Source organism: Capsicum annuum, chromosome 7 (genome assembly GCF_002878395.1).
Source record: "Capsicum annuum cultivar UCD-10X-F1 chromosome 7, UCD10Xv1.1, whole genome shotgun sequence".
NCBI classification, from domain to species: domain Eukaryota; kingdom Viridiplantae; phylum Streptophyta; class Magnoliopsida; order Solanales; family Solanaceae; genus Capsicum; species Capsicum annuum.
In genome coordinates, this window is record NC_061117.1 from 195,910,003 (window position 1) to 195,930,844 (window position 20,842).

The window sequence follows — 20,842 nt, forward strand, 5'->3', positions numbered from 1 at the left end:
AAAGCATTAGCATTTCTGTTAGATGTGCGTTGAAAGAGTGCTTCTTATGGCTAATTTTGTAGCTCCAAAATTGTTGGTGGATGTAAATATGCAAGCAGAATAGCAAAACACATTGTTACATATTTGCTAATTCTATCATACTCAATTTCAATGTCCAATAACCAACTTCTATTTGATTTTGCTCTTAACGAACTTCCAATATATATTAAGGCCAAAATACTTTCTGTAACGAAGTCTGCAACCTTAGACAGATTATACATTCAATCATTCATTTACACACGATCATACACATATTATACATGTGTTGGTGGGTGGACGGTTGTTTAGGTTAATTCACCAAGGTTGGGACGGGAGCGGAAACATAAGTTCACATTCGTACAAATCAGCAAACAATACAAATTATAATCCTGTCCATTAAATGAAAATTATATTCGAATAAAGACTCGACAAACAGGGGACTGATATTTTGTAGAACAAGCATACATAATAGCTAATAAGTCATCACTGTGCTAACACATAATGTGGTACCAGTTTTCCAGACCAAAAAAAAAAAGACAAAAAACAAAACAAAAAATGCATAATTGTGTACTGAAACTGAAGATTGGTAATCCTATAGTTTCAGTGGATGTAATCAAATTCTCCTTCATTGCCTTCGTGGCACGAAATCACGTCTTGTTCTTCCTTGTTTTCCTGCTCTTCCTCTGTCATTCTCCAATATCCTAAACGCTCAACGTTACATGGGAAATTTTTCAGCGAATTGCAGTGGCTGACTTCTAAGTATTTGAGGGCTGGCATTGCACTTTGGAATGTTTCCCATGTTTCACTGAGCCTTGGCAGGAATTTCAAGCATAGTCCTTCGACTTTCCAGTTACCCTCATTGTCTCCCCAGAAGTTTTCACTCATGTGACTAAGCACTCTTGAATCTTCGATGCAAAGGTACTGCAGTTGGGGAAGTGATATGGGGTTGAGCCATGCTGGTGCAGTTTCTCCAAGGAAGTGCTTTAGATATAATTCTTCAATGTGTGTTGGTGGTGACAAGTTATCCAGCTTCCTTATGATGTCCTTGTTTTCACTGTCCCCTACGTTGATTGATAGCACCCTTAGTAGTTGAAGTTGTTTCAATGCAGCCAATTCCTTCTCCTCTATCTTGCTTTCCTCCGTTATGTCTAATTGCAGTACTCGAAGTTGATTCAGTGCCACGACCTCACTAAGGTGACAAGCTTCTGTTGTTGCCGAACTCGGTATCTTGAATCCACTTTAAGATGAGAAAGACCAGAGAGACCTTGTGGTAAGCATGAAAAAGATGGACAACCTCTAACATCAAGAATTGCCAATCTTGGAAGTGTTGTGATTGATGTTGGTAGCCTTTTCAGTTCCTTGCATTCTCTAAGGACCAGTATTTGGAGGCCACGTAACTTCCTCACGGAGCCTGGAATTTCTTCCAGGTTCGCAACATCTCGTAGGTTTAAATACGCTAGTTGCATCAGTGATGTGATCCATTGCCATAGATCAAGTAACCAGATATTGTCTAGCTTGACACATGACAAATCCAAGACCCTAAGAGTTTTGATTTCAGCTAGAGCAATTTTCCTGTTGAAGCCAGTGGAATTTGTCGTAGTGAGAAGAAGTGCTCTTAGCTTTGAGTTCCCAGCCAAGGACTGGAAAGTTGTTTCCTTGGTGACCCCCAAGTGCCTCGAGTTAACGGTGGCTATGAGCCTGCCTCTATCAAAGTTACAAAACATCTTGTCTTCTGCGACCAGAATTGTCATGTCCCTAACCATGTCAGGCATCTTGCAACTGTAAACTCTGCCATCAAAGTTACTTCTTTGGACAGCTTCAACCAAGCACCTACTTACCAGTTCAGATAAATAATTAAAAGCAACATATGTTGCAGTTTCTGTGTCATCGCCACGAACCAATCCTTCCCCTACCCACCAACGAACCAAGTGTTCCGCCTCAATTTCATGGTCACCTGGATAGATTGAGAAGCACAATATGCACTGTTTTAGATGAGAAGGAAGCTCATCATAACTTAGCTGCAAAGAAGCCATTACAGAGATATTGCTCACACAATCCGATACCAATTTCTCTCGAAAATTTTCGCATATCCTTGTCCACTCCCCGAGTGATTGTGGCTTTGATGATAACATCCCACCTGTGGTCTTGATGGCTAGAGGAAGACCATGGCATTTGCGCACGATCTCTCTTCCAACTTCTTCCAATTGAGTATTGCACTTCCCTTTAGTTGACAAAAATGCAACTTTGCAAAACAACGACCAACTCTCTTCATCATCAAGCAATCTTGGTCGATGAATTCTTGATTCTGTGGCTCCCATCCTCTTGACTACATCCTCATTTCTTGATGTGATTATAATACAACTATTGTGCTCTTTAAACTTGGGTAATCCACTTGAGATCCTATCCCACCATCCATCATCAAAACTCCACACATCATCCATGACAATCAGGTACGACTTATGTGAAAGCGCTACACGAATTCTGTTTAGCAAGTCTCTTTTATCAGTTCCACTATCATCTGCATTCAGCTGTTTCAAAATTCCCTTCATCATGGAAAGATCATCATAAGTTTGAGATACTGAAACCCAAACTTTCTTTTGAAATCTCACATTCACTTGTCTGTCATTGTAGATCTTTTGCACAATTGTGGTTTTACCCAAACCACCCATCCCTACAATGCCAACGAGATGTAATGACTCGCTGTGAGATAGGATCCATTCTTTGATTTTTCTTGTATCTTCTGATAACTCCACAATTAAAGTTTGATCAAAAACGTGTGAGGTCCATCTGCTGCTGATATGGTCACTTCTTGATTGTTCAGTTATTGGACCAACAAAGGCCCTAAGCTTCTGATGCATTGTCACTATCTCCTTGTTGAGTTCTGTCAGTTTCTTTCGAGTGTTGTATCTGAAAAAAATCTCCCTCGGAGACGGAAATAAGCAAGAAGGATTCCCTTTCATCCTCAGATAGTCTTCACGAATTTGGCAATCCGTGATCACATTATCTGCTTCATAAATTAGTTCATCAAGTTTAGATAAGGTTGACTTGAGAGACTCGTTGTTTCGTTTCATCCTGTTTGCTTCAGTGAGATACGAACGGATGAGATTCAGCTCTCTTCATCTCCTCAAACTGACTTTCAAATAGAATAGCATATTGAGAATGAATATTCACTTGTTTTGACAAGTCTTTTACGATGAGCTCAGCTACAGCACTCGTGATTGGGTCTCCCATCTCTCAGCTGCAAATTTATACAAATAGAAAAAGTGATGAGCCCTAATAGACACTAAAGGAAGTAAATGTTTTCCTCTTTTTGGTATAGTCATCTGATACAGATTCTGTATCAGTAGTTACTTCATCTACAGACCATTATTTGCTGCCATATCAGTTAATGTTAGAAGAGAGTTTATGGTTGTATAGTTACGGTCTTACATGTAAAGTGTCCTGTACCCACGACTCAATTTTCTCTAGGTTCATTTAGTAGCCTGACTAAATTAATCCACATTCTGTCAAACTCTCTGTATAATTCCCTCCTTGTGTTGCAAAGTGTTGGATTATTGGAAATGACCAAGTCTAAGAAGGTCATTTCTTGATATCTGAGTTGTATAGAATTTGAAAATCTAAAGAAGCTATTCTGAAGCTTTTAGTTTTAGTAAGTTATATAATATTGTTATACTTATCAATTAAATGATATACATGATATGTCACTAAGACAATTGCATCCATTAACAAATGTTTTTAGCAGAATCCAGATTTCACTATTAGAACTTAGAAGGTAGCCGGATCAAAGTTTAAGCAAGACTGACACTGGAACTAACTATGCATGCTGGGTGTTGATTTTTCAAACGGTAACTCAACTAATAGTTATTATCTCGCAAAATCAACTTTTTTCTTTCTTTCAATTTCGTTCAATAAAAGGAAGTGTCCTTTTGAGATGACAACTGTCATTTGAGTGACTATATGAGAAATCAACTCTGTTTGTTACAGTGCTATGGGACTGAACATGTTTCCAAAGCAAGGGAAAATAATTGGTTGCGGAAACTAAACCAAATTATCGGAAAGATGCTCTATTCACTTTGCTTGTCTTACTGCCAATATTCTAAAGATATAATAAGTGCGACCTGTGTGGATACATCGACTCAGGATTTCACTTCATCTCATATCTATACCTGGACTGGGACAAATGATACACTGGTATTTCAACGCTAGATCTCTACCCCTCGAAAGCTCACTCACAATCTAGGGCTCACTTAGGGCCAGAAAAATAGGAGGCTCACTTAGGGCCAGAAAAATAGGATTCTTCATAAAAAGCCAACCGGGAACCTTCTTGCAAGGGGTTGTGCTTTGCTACTTACTTAGGTTTCCATCTATTGTTTTTAAATACATGGGAATGAATTCATCGGTCAAACACGTCATTTGTATGCACCCGAACATGTTCATTCGGCAAGTTCATCCTGATTGGGAGCTTGGTTGGATCGAATTTGCATTGCACATATGTTTTTTTATATACATAATAGAAATCTTTATTTCCCCTCTCTCTCTCTCGATAGAAATGAGATTATAGCGGATACACACATTAATTAATCAAATTTGCCCGACATAGAGGCGATCAAGAAAACCGCATACGTGAATTCATAACCTACAAAATGGAAAGGGCCACTGGTTTACCTCTCCAGCGAATCAAATTGGCCAAAGGTGTGTGTCCATGAGTGGGGCATGGTATCATATTCTAGCTCGCAGTTTCACTCTTGCATCATTTTTAGTCCCTTTCAAAAGGTCCTTCCTTTTGTAGATCTTTAACTTCAATTTTCCCGCATGACATGTTTAATTAACACCACAACATTAGAAAATACTTTGGTACATTCTATATATCTATAGTTTAAGACAACAAGATTCAAAAGTCTTTTTTTTCTTTCTTGAATTTCATGCGAAGTCAAAATCAGACAAACTAATCGAAACGGAGGGAGTATATTATTGTAACTTTTCAAGATGAGTCGAGAGATTTCTTACCTCAATGTTAGATGATTATATGATAACAATTTTGATCAGGTCTCACAAGTCCAGCAGTGTCACCGTAAAGCTCTTCAACATACCTAATAAGAAGTCCTGAATTCAAATAAAATTTAAATGGAATTGAACAGAGATATATAAAGAATGTAACCCCTTTAGGGGAACTAAGTATTATGACTATTAGGATGTTTTGGTGTGCGTACGAGAGCAAATAATTTCAGGATAAAATAATACGTTTGGGATGAACTTTTTAATGTTTGGTTGATATTAGTCTCGGGATAAGTTATTCCACACATTTGGTGGTATAAGTTATCCCACCCTAATTTATCCTTGGATAACATTATAAAATGACAAAACTATTCCAAAATCTATGATTTTCATTTCACACGCACACATATATTTTTTTTATGAATACATTATACGTTAAATTTATTTGAATAATTATTATGTTTATTTATATATTTTAATTTATCTAAAAGATAATTAAAATATCGACCCCATTATTGAATTACATATTTTAAATTAAATAGTTTTTTAATCACCTGAAAATTGATATTGTATATATCAATTAAAATGAATTTTAATATTCTATATTATATGAGTGATATGTGTTTAAATAAAGTGACATAAACAATAAATCCTCTTTTATTTTAACAAACTTAAGTTGGGAGTTTTTATTTCAAACTAAATAAGATGTAGTAAGATTTTTTTTTAAACACACACGACATAATCTTGGGAAGGCACACGCAAAAAAATTAAAGTTAAATAAGATGAAAATTTTATTTTTGAAATACACACGATATAATCATGAAAATGCATACACAAAAAAATGAAGCTAAATAAGATGAAAGTTTTATTTTTAAGAATAAATATTTAAAGCTTGAAAAGAAATATATATATATATATATATATATATAAAAGTTAAATAAGATGGAGGGTATTTAAGTAATCAATTATTTTATTCTTAGAAATTATACCATGCATATTACTTTGAATATAACAAACCAAACACTCAATAAAAAAAAAAATGCCACCATAACTAGTCCCAATATAACTTATCCCATCATAACTTATCATATCATAACTAATCCCATCATAGCTGCATTCCCAACCAAGCTACCCCTTAAAAGAAAAATCCTATGACACATTTTTCGTCTACTATGGCATGATTTAATATCATATATATATTTTTAAATAGTTAGTGTGATTTAATTACAATAGAATCAATAACAATACCAAGTACAATTCCACAAGTAGAGTATGTGGAGGGTAATGTGTACCCACCCTTACCGGCCAATTACCCCTGCCTTGTGAAGGTACTTGGAGAGGCTATATCCGATAGACCACCAGCTTGAGTAAGCATATCAAATCAAGCATGTAAAACAAATTCAGAAGCAAAGAGGTTGTATTGATCGACAACAATTAAGAGAACAAGTAACAATAACAAACAACACGATAACTGAAGCAACGGAAACAGAAGATACTGCTAAAATTGAAGAAAAGTATGGCATGTTAAAGAGCAACATTAAAACAATCTGAAACAATCAAACATAGTATACGAATGGATAAAGGAATATTTACCTTAATCTAGTGATTACAAATCTAAAATTCAGAATAAAAAGAAAGGTTGTGCTCTTTAAAACTTGGGAAGTGCCTATTTATGAGAAGGGGAGGAAAACTTATAAAACAAGACTAAGGTCCCTTTTCTCCTTCAAAATGTATCAAAATGATAAATAGAAAGTACTTACTATTACCAATGCTATTTTAGTTATACGACCTTTTCTTTCAAAAGTGATCAAAAAGCAAATAAAACGCATGAGATTTTTATAGGGTCATTTTCTTTTAATTTGAGACAGCTAGAAATTTCTCCATACGTTTAAGATTTGTCTTATTTGCAATTCATTTTTAATAGACATAATTATCGGTAATAATTTTTCTATATCATAAAGGTAGGAATAAGGTTTGCGTATATTCTATCCTCTTCGAACTTCACTTATAGGATTACACAAAATATATTATTGTTGTTCTAAGTCAAAATTGCTCATTGTGAGGTTACAGATTCGAGCCACTAATTTTTTGCTTAGGATAAGCTGCCTATGTAAGATCTCTTCTTCAGAGACTCTTAAGGTGAATTTCTTCTCATAATCTTATTTCATAAAAGAAATAAAACATAAGCATGTTCTTTAACTTGATTCCTTGATTCAACTGACATCTATGCCCTTCAACTTTAGATATGTATAAGTAGATACTTAAATTTGTATAGAATTGCATAAGTAGATACATGCATCCTACATGACATTTACATGTCAATCTCACGCAAATTGCCACGTAGATGTCACCTAAAATGTGTTTATATCTACTTGTTCGACTTTATATAAATCTATTATACCTATTAATCCGCGCACCCCCCTCCAAATGGTATCAGAGCTAAGTAATTTAAAAAGTACGGAAGAGATATATGTTAGAAGAGTTGTTAGAATTAAAATAGATTTAGAGTTAAAACAATTTACTTATAATTAAATTAATTATGCGAAGACCATTTAAAAATAGAGAAGCTTTTAGAAAAATTAAAGAATCTTTAATTAGTAATTATTCAGAATATATAAGTCTAAATAAAACAAAAGAAAATCCACAAAAACTAGCCTATTTAATTACATTAATATCTAGTATTGAATCAAAATTAATAACACATTTAAAATCTAGAAGAATGAAACATATACCACTTAATTATAATAAAATTAGATTTAGATATCCACCGAGATATTATAAACATAATTTAAAATGAATAAAATACAACGATATAAAGAATTAAAACAAATTATCTCTGAAAAACGAAAAGAATTAAAAATGAGAATAGAAAGACTAAATTATAATATATTTGCCGGAGTTAGTAAAAATTCAATAAATACACAAAAGGATGAAATATCAAAATTAGAATCACAAATAGATAGCTTAGAATATATATATCAACATGACCTATTCACAATAAAATGAATAAAGAAGAATTTATAATAGATGAAAAAATATATGAAAACTACGAAGGATCAAAAATAAAAATAGTATTTTCTAATCTAGGACGAAGATATAAGAAAATAGGTGAACATTTATATCTAATGTTAGAAAAAGAAGAATTAAAATTAGAAGATAAATTAACAGCAATGGTAAGAATAGAAAAAGAAAATGAAGAGATAGATAGGAAAAAAGAAATAGAAAAAATAAAACAACAAACTACGGAAGAAATACGAAAAATAGAAGAAACCAAAAATAATAGAATTGCTGAATTAGAAAAAGAATTACAAATGTTAAAAGAGCTGTATGAACAAAGACAAAAAGAAAAAGAAGAAAAAGATAGAGAACAGAAATTACTAAACGAGATAAATCAATTTAAGGAAAAATTAGAAATAAAAAACGAAGAATTAGAAATAAATAACATAGATATCGAAGGAACAGATAATTATGAGTCCGAAGATAGTGAAACATATACAGAAATATTAACAAATACAAAAAATTTAGAAATCAATGAAGAACAAAAAATTTATGAGGAAAACTTAGAAAATACCCAAACAGAAATAAATACTCTTGATAAAAAAGAAAATGAAAATATAATACCTAAAACAACAGAAATAAGAAAACCCATATATTATAAAAATAAGTTTAAAAAATATAATGAATATGATAAATGGACACCAAAACAAATAGTAAATAAAAATTATAACTTTTTAGATCTAGACTGTGTAATAGATACAGAAAAAACAATACAATTATGGATAGGATATATGACAAAACAATTATTAGATAATAATATAAATATAACAGATGCACCGGAATATATAGAAAAAACACTAATAGGATCAGTAAAACTATGGTTTGCAAATCTAACCGAAAATAGCAAAAAAGTATTAAGAACTAATAAACCTATAGAAGGAACATCATCGACAACAACTAAACTAACACCTATAGAATTATTAAAAAAATATGAAACAACTATAAAAGATGAATTTGGTAGTACGACAACAATTGAAGAAGAACAAAATGAAGAAAAAGATACAAATAGAAATTTAATGTTAAAACTAGCAATATGTAATATGTGTTATATAGATGAATATACTTGCGCATTTAAAGAATATTATTACAAAGGAGCATATAGTATAGAAGAAAGTAAAGAAATAAGAAAATTATATTTTAATAAATTACCCGAGCCATTTAGTTCGAAAATAATAAAAAGTTGGGAAGAAGCAAAAATAGTAGATACGTTAGGAGCAAGAATAAAATATTTACAACAATGGTATAGAAACTTATGTGAAAAATATAGAGAAGAATTAAAAATGGAAAAAACATTAATAAGAAATTTAGCTTGTTGCAAAAATAAAATAGCACCCCAATTTGGATGCGAAGAAAGATATTATAAGAAAAGAAAACGACATAAGAAATATAAGAAGTATAAAAAATCAAAATATAAATATAAAAAACCAAGAAAAAGATATTATGTAAAAAATTATAAACATAAAAGACCATATAGAAAAAAGAAATCTATAAAAGAATGTACTTGTTATAATTGTGGAAAACTAGGACATTTAGCTAGAGATTGTAAATTACCTAAAAATCCAAAAAATAAACAAATATCAGAAATAAAAATAGAAAATACCGAATACATGCAGATAGATTATATAGATTATGAATTAGAAAGTGAAGATAGTATATATGAAATTTCAGAAAACGAAACAGATAATGAAATAGATAGCGAAATAGATGAATCAAATGACTGAAGAAGATATAAAAATAATAACAAAGGAAGAATATTTAAATGATGAAGGAACGGAACAAAAAATAATATTTGACAGTAATATATTTGATGAAATAAAAGGAAAAGAATTAGATTTAAGTGTAGAGAAAATATTTAAAATACCAACAATAAAAAATATTTTTACTAGGAAAAAGGATGAATATTATGTAGTATGTCAAAAAGAACATGTAATAGACTGCAGATATGCAAAAGGAAAAGCTAGTATACCACTGGTAACAAAAAGAATAATTAATAAAGAAATAAATGATATAAAAAGTAAAGGAGATCCAATAAAATATGTACACCTTGGAGGTACAGAGATATTAATAAAAGCATGTTTTAGAGAAGGAATAGATACACCAATAGAATTATATTTAGCAGACGATAGAATTATAAAACCTATAGAAAAAAGCATAATAACTGCCGTAAAAGGAAATCTAATATACCAAAAATTTAAATTTATAATAAGTGCAAATTATTCAGTAGCAGTAACAGATAGGAATATAGATAAATCATTAGTATTATATTGGAAAATATCAGGAATAGAACTAACCCCAGGAAGTAAAATATTTACAGCAAGATGCAAAAATCTATATGTATTAACAACAAAACATAAAATAACAGGAAAAAACAAGATTAACAAAATACAAATAGAAAGCCCATTCGAACAAATAGTAAAAACAATAGATTATAATGATTATACCTATAGAGACATAGATACAGAAGAAAATTTAGAAATAGTAAATGATAGAATAAGTACAACGAAAAGAATAGCTAATGAAAAGCCAGAATCATCAAGCTCATCAAAAAGAACAAGTTATGAAACAAACTCAATAAGTAATTTAAACCAATATTACATAACAGGAAAAATAAATGAAAAAGAATATTTAATACTTTTGAACACAGGACAAGAAGAAAATTATATAGCAAAATATCTAGTAAAAAATGAAGAAATAAAAACCGACAATAATATATGCCCAGACTTACCAAGAAGTTTAATAAATAATAAAAATCTAGCAGAAAAAGAAATAATATTAGGAGTTAGAAAAATAAAAATAGAATTTGAAGTAAAAGAAGAAATGCAAAAAGCAGATATAATATTAGGAATAAAATGGTTGGAACAAGTAAAACCATATAATATAGAACATACACAATTAACCTTAACATATAACCAAGAAAAGTTATTCTTAAAAAGAGCCTTAACATGAAATGAAGATACATGTATTAATGAAGATAGTAGTAGAAGGATATTACAGTAGATATTATACGCCTATGATAGATACAGGAGCAGAAGCTAATTTATGTAGATATAATTGCTTACCAGAAAGCAAATGGGATAAATTAAAAACACCAATAATAGTTAAAGGATTTAATAATGAAGGAAGCTTAATTACTTATAAAGCTAGAAATGTAAAAATACAAGTATGGGATAAGATATTAACAATAGAAGAAATTTATAATTATGAATTAACATCAAAAGATATACTTTTAGGAATGCCATTCTTAGATAAATTATACCCACATATAATAACCAAAACAGACTGGTGGTTTACAACACCATGCAAACAAAAAGTAAGAGCAAAAAGAGTTAATAATAAAATAAGAAAGAAAACTGATTGGATAAAAGGAAGTGAAAAAATTACACAAAAGCTAGAAAATATAAAAAATACTGAAGATACAGTAGAACTAGTAGTATTTTCGATAAATAAAACAGAAATAACTATATTTTCAATAAATAAAATAGAAATAATTCAGAAAAAATTAGAACAATTATATAGTGAAGATCCATTAAAAGGATGGGAAAAACACAAAACTACTATAAAAATTGAATTAATAGATAAAAATAGCATAATCACACAAAAACCATTAACATATAATTTTGATGATTTAAAAGAATTTAAAATGCACATAGATGAATTATTAGAAAAACAATATATACAAAAAAGTAATAGTAAACATAATAGTCCAGCATTTATAGTAAATAAACATAGTGAACAAAAAAGAGGAAAAAGTAGGATGGTTATAGACTATAGAAATTTAAATGCAAAAACTATAACATATAATTACCCGATACCAAACAAGATATTAAAAATAAGACAAATCCAAGGATATAATTATTTTAGCAAATTTGATTGTAAATCAGGATTTTACCACCTAAAGCTAGAAGAAGAATCTAAAGAATTAACCGCATTTACGGTACCACAAGGATTTTATGAATGGAACGTGTTACCATTTGGATATAAAAATGCACCAGGTAGATATCAACATTTTATGGATAATTATTTTAAACAATTATCTAATTGTATAGTATACATAGATGATATATTATTATACACCAAAACCAAAGAAGAACATTTAAAATTATTAGAACAATTCACAGATATAATAGAAAAATCAGGAATAAGCCTAAGCAAAAAGAAAGCTGAAATTATGAAAAACCAGATAGAATTTTTAGGAATACAAATAGATAAAAGTGGAGTAAAAATGCAACAACATATAGTACAAAAAATAATAAATTCGAAAGAAGAATTAGATACAAAAAAGAAATTACAATCATTTTTAGGATTAGTAAACCAAGTAAGAGAATATATTCCAAAATTAGCAGAAACCTTAAAACCACTGCAGAAAAAATTAAAAAAGGATATAGAATATAATTATGATGAAAAAGATAAAAAACAAGTTCAAAAAATAAAATTACTTTGTAGAGAATTACCCAAATTACAATTTCCAGATGAAAATAGAAAATTCATATATATAGTAGAAGCAGATGCAAGTGAATATAGTTACGGAGGAGTACTTAAATATCGATATGAAGCAGAAAAATAGAACACCATTGTAGATACTACTCAGGTACGTTCAATGAGACAGAAATAAAATGGGAAATAAATAGGAAAGAATTATGTTCATTATATAAGTGTTTATTAGCATTTGAGCCATATATTGTATATAACAAATTTATTGTACGAACAGATAATACACAAGTACGTTGGTGGCTAACAAAGAAAATACAAAATTCAGTTACAACAAAAGAGATTCGAAGACTAGTTTTAAATATATTAAATTTCACATTTACGATTGAAGTGATCAGTACTAACAAAAATGTTATTGCAGATTACATATCAAGACAAAGCTACACAGACTGAAATAGTAGAGGAAGATACTCTAGAAAAAATACTTAACACCCTAACTACGCTTTCAATGAAAGTGGACAGTATGGGTAATGAGATAGAAAAGCTAAAGACTAATGAAGATAAACTGAAGTCTATAGCTACAAATCAGCTAACTCAGCAGTGTGCAGAGCTATGTCGATCGGAAGACATTAAAAATCCAGAGCTAGAAGGAGACGTTGGGACACTCCATAAAACCCATAACATTTATCAATCTACTTCTGCAGGTACAAGCAAAGGAGTTAATAAACCAAGATACCAGAATGCAAATATGAATAAAATATTCGAAAAACCATTTACCCCAAAAGCACAAAAAGACCATTTATTCATACCCCCACAAGTTAACACATACCGAGATAGCCTAAACCAAGACAAAAAAGTATACAACTACACCGCCCAAAAATACATAGAAAACATATACAGAGTACAAACCTTTCTAAACCATAACCCCAGAACTACAGATATCAAAGAACCAAATACCAATTATATAACCCAAAAATTACAAGGATATAATAAACTAATAGCACTACCCAAAACTAACCCAAGCCTAGTTAAAACTTGTTTTGACTATGGACTATTAAATACCATATATACCCACGACGGAGAAGAGTTAACAGCTATGGAAGAACTATACAAGATATTTACTACCTATAAAAGAATAACAAAAGGAAATTTATTTTATATAAAGTGTTATACTGCACCAGCAGAGATATTATATGATGAGATAAAACCAGTGATACAAGTTGTAAAGATAGGACTGACAAGAGATATGATTATACCAGAAGATATATCGCAACAACCGGAGATACCTAGAATCGAGATACCAGATTTTTATGCAAATAAAAGACTTATTGGACTAGCTACGATCATACAAGAACTAGCAAATAACTACGCTAACGGAAATCCAATATGGAGCTACTATTCAAGAGATCACCAAATGATATATTCAAATTCGAAAGAACTAAGACAAGCAGATATGGAAGACGTAAGACAATGGATACTGACGCTACTCCAGAAAAACAATCTACCGCGCGAGCAATAAAAAAGGGATTTATTTCAGACGGACTGCTAACAAGATACTGTAAGATAATCGGACATAAATATCCAGACCACCAATGTTCGAGGTGCAATGGAGAAGATAATATTATTCCAGAGGTACATCTAGAATAAAGAAGATAAAATGCCAGCTGGAAAGATATGATAAAGAGCAATAATGGAGCAGATACAGAGCAATAATGGAGCAGATACAGAGCAATAATGGAGCAGATACGACAAAATCAACGGAGACAAGATACTGTACAAAAACAGAATTATTGTACATTATGTAACAAAAGTCTTGATGTACATTAAATTATTGTAACAAAAGTCTTGATAAGTTGTAAGAAACTTTACGTAAAGTAGATTAGAAAATTAGGAAAGTTAAATAGGGATAGGCCCCACTTTTTTTTTGACTTGTCTCATTGAACGTACCTGAGTAGTATCTACAATGGTGTTCTATTTTTTTTTGCTTCATATCGATATTTAAGTACTCCTCCGTAACTATATTCACTTGCATCTGCTTCTACTATATATATGAATTTTCTATTTTCATCTGGAAATTGTAATTTGGGTAATTCTCTACAAAGTAATTTTATTTTTTGAGCATAACATATTGTACTAAATTAACCTTTCTCAAACTTACCCACCACTCCATTCACAAAATGAAATTTCGTCTGATCAACCAATATGCTACTATTACTGATTTTGTACCTTCTAGGTTTAACCAAGGCACTATTGCCTAACTATCATGTAACGACACATTTTATTATTAATGAAATATCCCCATTTACCACAAAAATAAACCTAAGAATTTGTTAAATAAATTCAAAATATAATATATTAATAAATAAAAATTATATTTATATTGAGTAATTTGTTAATGAAAAAATATATTATCATAAAAATAATGAATAGTAAAGGTTGTGAATGTCATTAAAAATTTTGTGAATATACACAAACGTGAAACGTGATTTATAAAAGAGGATTTAAGGGGGATATTTTGTTGTTTTACATATTTTATTTCAGAATAAGTTATCTCGATTATTTTTTATTTAAAAAAGCAACCACATGTGATCACTTTTTTATTTTTAAATATCAAAATAAATATTTCAATAATTTTTATATTACTTAGTATATATTTTAAAAATTAAAATTAAAAAAAATACCAAAACCGACCACTTGTGGTCGGTTTTAGTGAAAAAAAAATTAACTAAAAAATACTTTTAAAAATCGACCACTTGTGGTCGGTTTTAAATTAAAATAAAAAGAAAATAATTTTTAAAAAGTGACCACATATGATCATTTTTAATTTAAATAATGTTAATAAATATTTTAAAAAATCAACCACATGTGGTTGGTTTTGGAATTAAAAATTTTAAAAAACCAACCACATGTGGTTGGTTTTGGAATTAAAAAAAGGAAAAAAGTAAATAATTATTTTTAAAAAATAATTATATAATATTATATTAACCTTATGTAATCTAATTACTGTTATAGTAAAAGTAATATATTAGATTAAATATATAATATAATATATTTACTGGATTACAAGATAATCTAATATATTATTTTTTAAAATTATACTGATTACACGTAGTCAATAACCAATATAATAATAATAAAAATCAATCAATCTAACGTGAAAAAAATTTCACTAAAAAATATATCAAATATAATATCCAAATTACGTACAACATAATCTTTGTCTTTTACTTATGTTTCAATATATAAAATAAATATTTTCCTTTATACATACGTTAAATGACGTTAAACATACATAATCTTTATATAATAAATATGTGTGTATATATATATATATATCATACCGTTGGGATAGACCATTGAGAACTGTTGTATGCGTATTTGAAAGTTGAAAACGGATGTTTATAGTACGTATTTGAAAGGTGATGTTTATAGTAGGTATTTGCAGTCATAATAATGTAATATATAACCGATAATTCATTAGAATATAATGAACGTGTTCTATTATAAGGTAATTATACTTGTGGATGTGATATATATAGTACAAATTGAAGAGTTTATATATATATATATATATATATATATATATATATATATATATATATTTAGATATTTATATATGATGTAGTGATCCATTGATGAACGATGTAGTCAAAACCTAGTTTATTAAGCTAATCAAATATAATAAATCGATCACTCATCTGAGTATGTATAAGAAATACATCGCATTATTTTATTGAATAATACTATACTTGTGTACTTATGTATGAGATATATATAGTACGTATTTAGAACTTGATATAGTCGATAGTATGTACATGTGTGTGTATGTATAGATATATAGATATATATAGTATTTACATATTATACAGTGAATGTATATTAATGACATAAGATAATGTAATCTATAATTCATCTGAGTATATGTGAAATACGTTGTATATTATTATGGGGTAGTAAAATCGTGTATGTGATGTTTATAGTACATATTTTAAATTTGATAGATAATTGAATATACGTATATATATACGTATATATCATGTAGTGACATATGTAATAATCGAAATCTAGATAACTGAATGTATATATCAAAATAGTTTAAATAATACGTTGATATATATCAAACTATTGAGGAAGTAGATATACTATTTTGGGTTAATGTAGACACGCGTATGTTTTTGAAATTGTAATAACGTAAGACTAGTATTACGAGGTATATGAGAGGGGGAGGAAGGAAGTAGGGGAGCGGGAGACACAAATTTGAACGACCGTAAATTAATGTAACACAAATAATCGATAATTTATTTGATTAACATGTTGTTTTACGAGCGAGGTATATATATATATAATATCGTAATTTGCAAAATTCATTGTTATTATTATATTATTAGGAAAATATACTACTCCTGCTAATGTGTTGATAAAATAACCAACTATCTGATTTGTACATATACGCATTGAGTTAATATGATTATAACATAACTAATTATATGATTTAAACTTTTTATTAAAATTGAGCACATGTGATTGTTTTTTGATAATAACTATTATAAAACTAAATCGAACACTTATATTTTACTTTGTGATCATTTTTGTAAAATTTTAATTAACTAATTAATTGATTGATTAATATTTTTTAACTAATTTATAAAAAAATATATTTTAAGTAATTAATTTTTTTAAAAATATTTTATGAAAACCGACCACGAGTGGTCGGTTTTTTGGAATTTTTTTTGAAAAACCGACCACTCATAAAATATTTTAAAAAATTTAATTTCTTAAAACCCCAACCCGATCCGACCCACCCTTTTTTTTACTCCCCAAATCAGAACCCCCTCCCTCCCCCACTTCGGAAACAAATACACACTCACACAAATTCTCCAAATCAAAGTCACACTCTAAATCCTCAAATCTACTGCCGTCTGCCGCCGTTTTCCGCCGCCCCCAGCTCCAGTAAGTTTCAAAAACTTCAACTCTATGTTTTTCTTGTTAGATACTAGCTAAAGGTTTAAGAATATAATGCTTTGATACTAATTTTAGTTAGCTCAAAGTAAAAAAATTATTTGTTAAAATTATTTGTTCTAAAGCATTTGTTGTAGTTATTATGCTTCATTACATAAATTTAGTTAGTTCAAAGTAAAAAAAGTAATGGAAATTTTCATTTAGTTAGTTCAAGATTCAATTTTAGTTAGTTCAAAGTAAAGATTCAATTTTAGTTAGTTCAATTTTAGAAAATTTCCATTTAGTTAGTTCAAGATTCCATTTAATTACATAATTTTAGTTTGTTCTATGTGTGTATTTTGTCAAGTAAAGCTTATCAAGATCCCCTCTTTGTGTGTTTACCAAGTAAATTAGAGTTTACTTTTATTGATACTCCATTGTAGTTTTAGTATGTTGGTGGTTTATTTATGGTGATTTTAAGCTAAAAATACGAGAAAATAAGGATGGTAAGATATTTGTTATTTTGCATAATGATCAAGATTTTTAATTCTACTTACCCAATAGGTTGCTTGGAATTTGATGTTACTGTTTGACAGAATCCGAATTTAGGAAAGGATTGCTTTGCTATTTTTTCGGTGACCGCTTGTCTCTTTCACTTTAATTTAGGCCAAGCAACGGTAAGTTGACTTCTCTCTAATTTTTTATAATGAAGTCTTGTTATTTTTCATATTGAAGTCTAGTGAAGCCGTGTGTGGCCATGTTCGATTCACTAGCATTGTTGTTATCTTCTTGTTATTGTTCATATTGAATCTAGTGAAGTCGTGTGTGGCTTTGTGTGATTCACTAGCATTGTTGTTGACATCTTGTTGATTTTGTTATTGCTTGTTTCTTGTATTGTGAACTTGCTCTCATATCATTTGGTATGCAAATTTGGTGACTTAGTTACTTGCAAATGGTTAAGTGTAGGGACTTTAAAGGTGATTTTTTGTTTAGAATGTTACTTAGTTGGTGACTTTGTTAGTTGAAAATTGTTAAGTGTAGGGAATTTAAAAGTGATTTTTTGTTTAGAATGTGGTTTGGTTGGTGACTTTGTTAGTTGAAAATGGTTAAGTGTAGGAACTTTAAAGATGATTTTTTTGTTTAGAATGTGACTTGGTTGGTGACTTTGTTAGTTGAAAATGGTTTAGTGTAGGAAATTTATAGATGATTTTTTGTTTAGAATGTGACTTGGTTGGTGACTTAGTTACTTGAAAATAACTAAGTGTAGGGAATTTAAAGATGATTTTTTTGTTTAGAATGTGACTTGGTTGGTGACTTAATTGGTTGAAAATGGTTAAGTGTAGGGAATTTAAAGATATTTTTTGTTAAGAATGTGACTAGGTTGGTGACTTTGTTAGTTGAAAATGGTTTAGTGTAGGGAATTTATAGATAATTTTTTTGTTTAGAATGTGACTTGGTTGGTGACTTAGTTGATTGAAAATGGTTAAGTGTAGGAAGTTTAAAGATGAATTTTTTGTTTAGAATGTGACTTAGTTGGTGACTTTGTTAGTTGAAAATGGTTAAGTGTAGGGAATTTATAGATGATTTTTTTGTTTAGAATGTGACTTGATTGGTGACTTAGTTACTTGAAAATGGTTAAGTGTAGGAAATTTAAAGATGATTTTTTTTATTTAGAATGTGACTTGGTTGGTGACTTAGTTGGTTGAAAATGGTTAAGTGTAAGGAATTTATAGATGAATTTTTTGTTTAGAATGTGACTTGGTTGGTGACTTTGTTAGTTGAAAATGGTTTAGTGTAGGGAATTTATAGATGATTTTTTTGTTTAGAATGTGACTTGGTTGGTGACTTAGTTACCTGAAAATAGTTAAGTGTAGGGAATTTAAAGATGATTTTTTTGTTTAGAATGTGACTTGATTGGTGACTTAGTTACTTGAAAATGGTTAAGTGCAGGGAATTTAAAGATGATTTTTTTAATTTAGAATGTGACTTGGTTGGTGACTTTGTTAGTTGAAAATGGTTAAGAGTTGGGAATTTAAAGATAATTTTTTTGTTTAGAATGTGACTTGGTTGGTGACTTTGTTAGTTGAAAATGGTTTAGTGTAGGGAATTTATAGATGATTTTTTTGTTTAGAATATGACTTGGTTGGTGACTTAGTTACTTGAAAATAATTAAGTGTAGGTAATTTAAAGATGAATTTTTTCTTTAGAATGTGACTTGGTTGGGGACTTTGTTAGTTGAAAATGGGTGTAGGGAATTTATAGATGAGATTTTTGTTTAGAATGTGACTTGGTTGGTGACTTAGTTACTTGAAAATGGTTAAGTGTAGGGACTTTAAAAGGGAATTTTTTTTTGTTTTGAATGTGCTTTGGTAGGTGAATTAGTTGCTTGAAAATGGTTAAGGTGACTTCATTGAATTTTTGTGATTTGATCTAATTAGTTGAATCTGATTGATTGCATAGATAAAACCTGATTATAAGTAGATATATCAACGGAACAATGATAATAGAATGGGTATTAGGGAGGAATTTGTTGAAGGTATCAAAAGATTTGTTGAACATGCTAAGACACTTGATGTTTGGACACGTTTTGGGGCTATTCATTGTCCTTGTGTTAGATGTGATGGTACAAATCTTGTAAGTGAAGAAGTTGTAAAGGAACATCTTTATAGAAAGGGGTTTCACGAGGATTTTTTAAGATTGCGTGGTGTTCATGGTGATGTTCCGCAAAATAACTTTGTTGTTGGAGAAAGTAGTAGGTCTGCGGAGCATAATGAATATCAAGATACTAGAATGACAGAAATGGTGTACGATGCTTTTGGGATGCAACATGGGGGCGACTTTAGGGAAAATGTCGAAGATTGTAAGGTAATCCCGATTAAGAATCTTGCGACCCAATATAGACTCCTAGTGATGGACTTGTCTATCAGGAAAGGCAAGTTGAGGCGGGGTGGGAAGGATTTACCTAGAGTTAGGTGGGGCAGTCTGACTCCGGATAGTGCTTTAGAGATAAGGGCGAAGTTGAAGGCGAATGAGGTTTGGGAGTACGGGGGTGATATGGATAGTATGTGGGATAGGGCTGCTGGTTGCATCAGGGAGTATGCTAGAGAGGTGTTGGGCGTTTTGAGGGGTTGGTCTGGCCGGTTTCAGGGGGATTGGTGGTGGAATGAATATGTTAAGAAGAAGGTGAAGTTGAAGAAGGCGGCTTATGGTAAGTTGTTTGAGAGCAAGGATGAAGAAGAGAAGCGGGTGAGCAGAGAGGAGTACAAGTTAGCTAAAAAAGACGCTAAGCTAGCAGTTACGGCTGCTAAGACAACAACTTTTGAGAGTTTGAATAAGGGGTTAGAGGAGAAAGACGGGGAGAAGAGATTGTTTAGGCTGGCCAAGATTAGGGAGAAGAAGAGTCGTG

The 20,842-nt window shown here is 30.2% G+C and overlaps 1 protein-coding gene across 3 annotated transcripts; it reads right to left on the reverse strand.

Annotated features, from left to right (window-relative positions):
* Window positions 1–2: 2 nt before the first annotated feature.
* LOC107878278 (disease resistance RPP13-like protein 4) lies at window positions 3–6,462 on the reverse strand. 3 transcript variants are annotated; one of them, XM_047415346.1, is made up of 3 exons: window positions 6,310–6,462; window positions 5,026–5,121; window positions 3–3,256 (listed from the first exon to the last, which is right to left on the reverse strand). In XM_047415346.1, the coding sequence occupies exon 3, from the start codon at window positions 3,087–3,089 to the stop codon at window positions 1,191–1,193; it is 1,899 nt and encodes a 632-aa protein (XP_047271302.1). In that variant the 5' UTR covers window positions 3,090–3,256; window positions 5,026–5,121; window positions 6,310–6,462; the 3' UTR covers window positions 3–1,190. The 3 variants fall into 3 exon arrangements, with proteins under 3 accessions (XP_047271302.1, XP_016580695.2, XP_047271301.1); XM_016725209.2 differs by lacking the exon at window positions 6,310–6,462 and adding an exon at window positions 4,684–4,815 and having other exon boundaries at window positions 5,026–5,228; XM_047415345.1 differs by lacking the exon at window positions 6,310–6,462 and having other exon boundaries at window positions 5,026–5,228.
* Window positions 6,463–20,842: the final 14,380 nt, after the last annotated feature.

Excerpts from the sequence above, each read along its gene's own strand:
- LOC107878278 (XM_047415346.1), bottom strand. The coding sequence starts at position 3,089 with ATGAAACGAAACAACGAGTCTCTCAAGTCAACCTTATCTAAACTTGAT.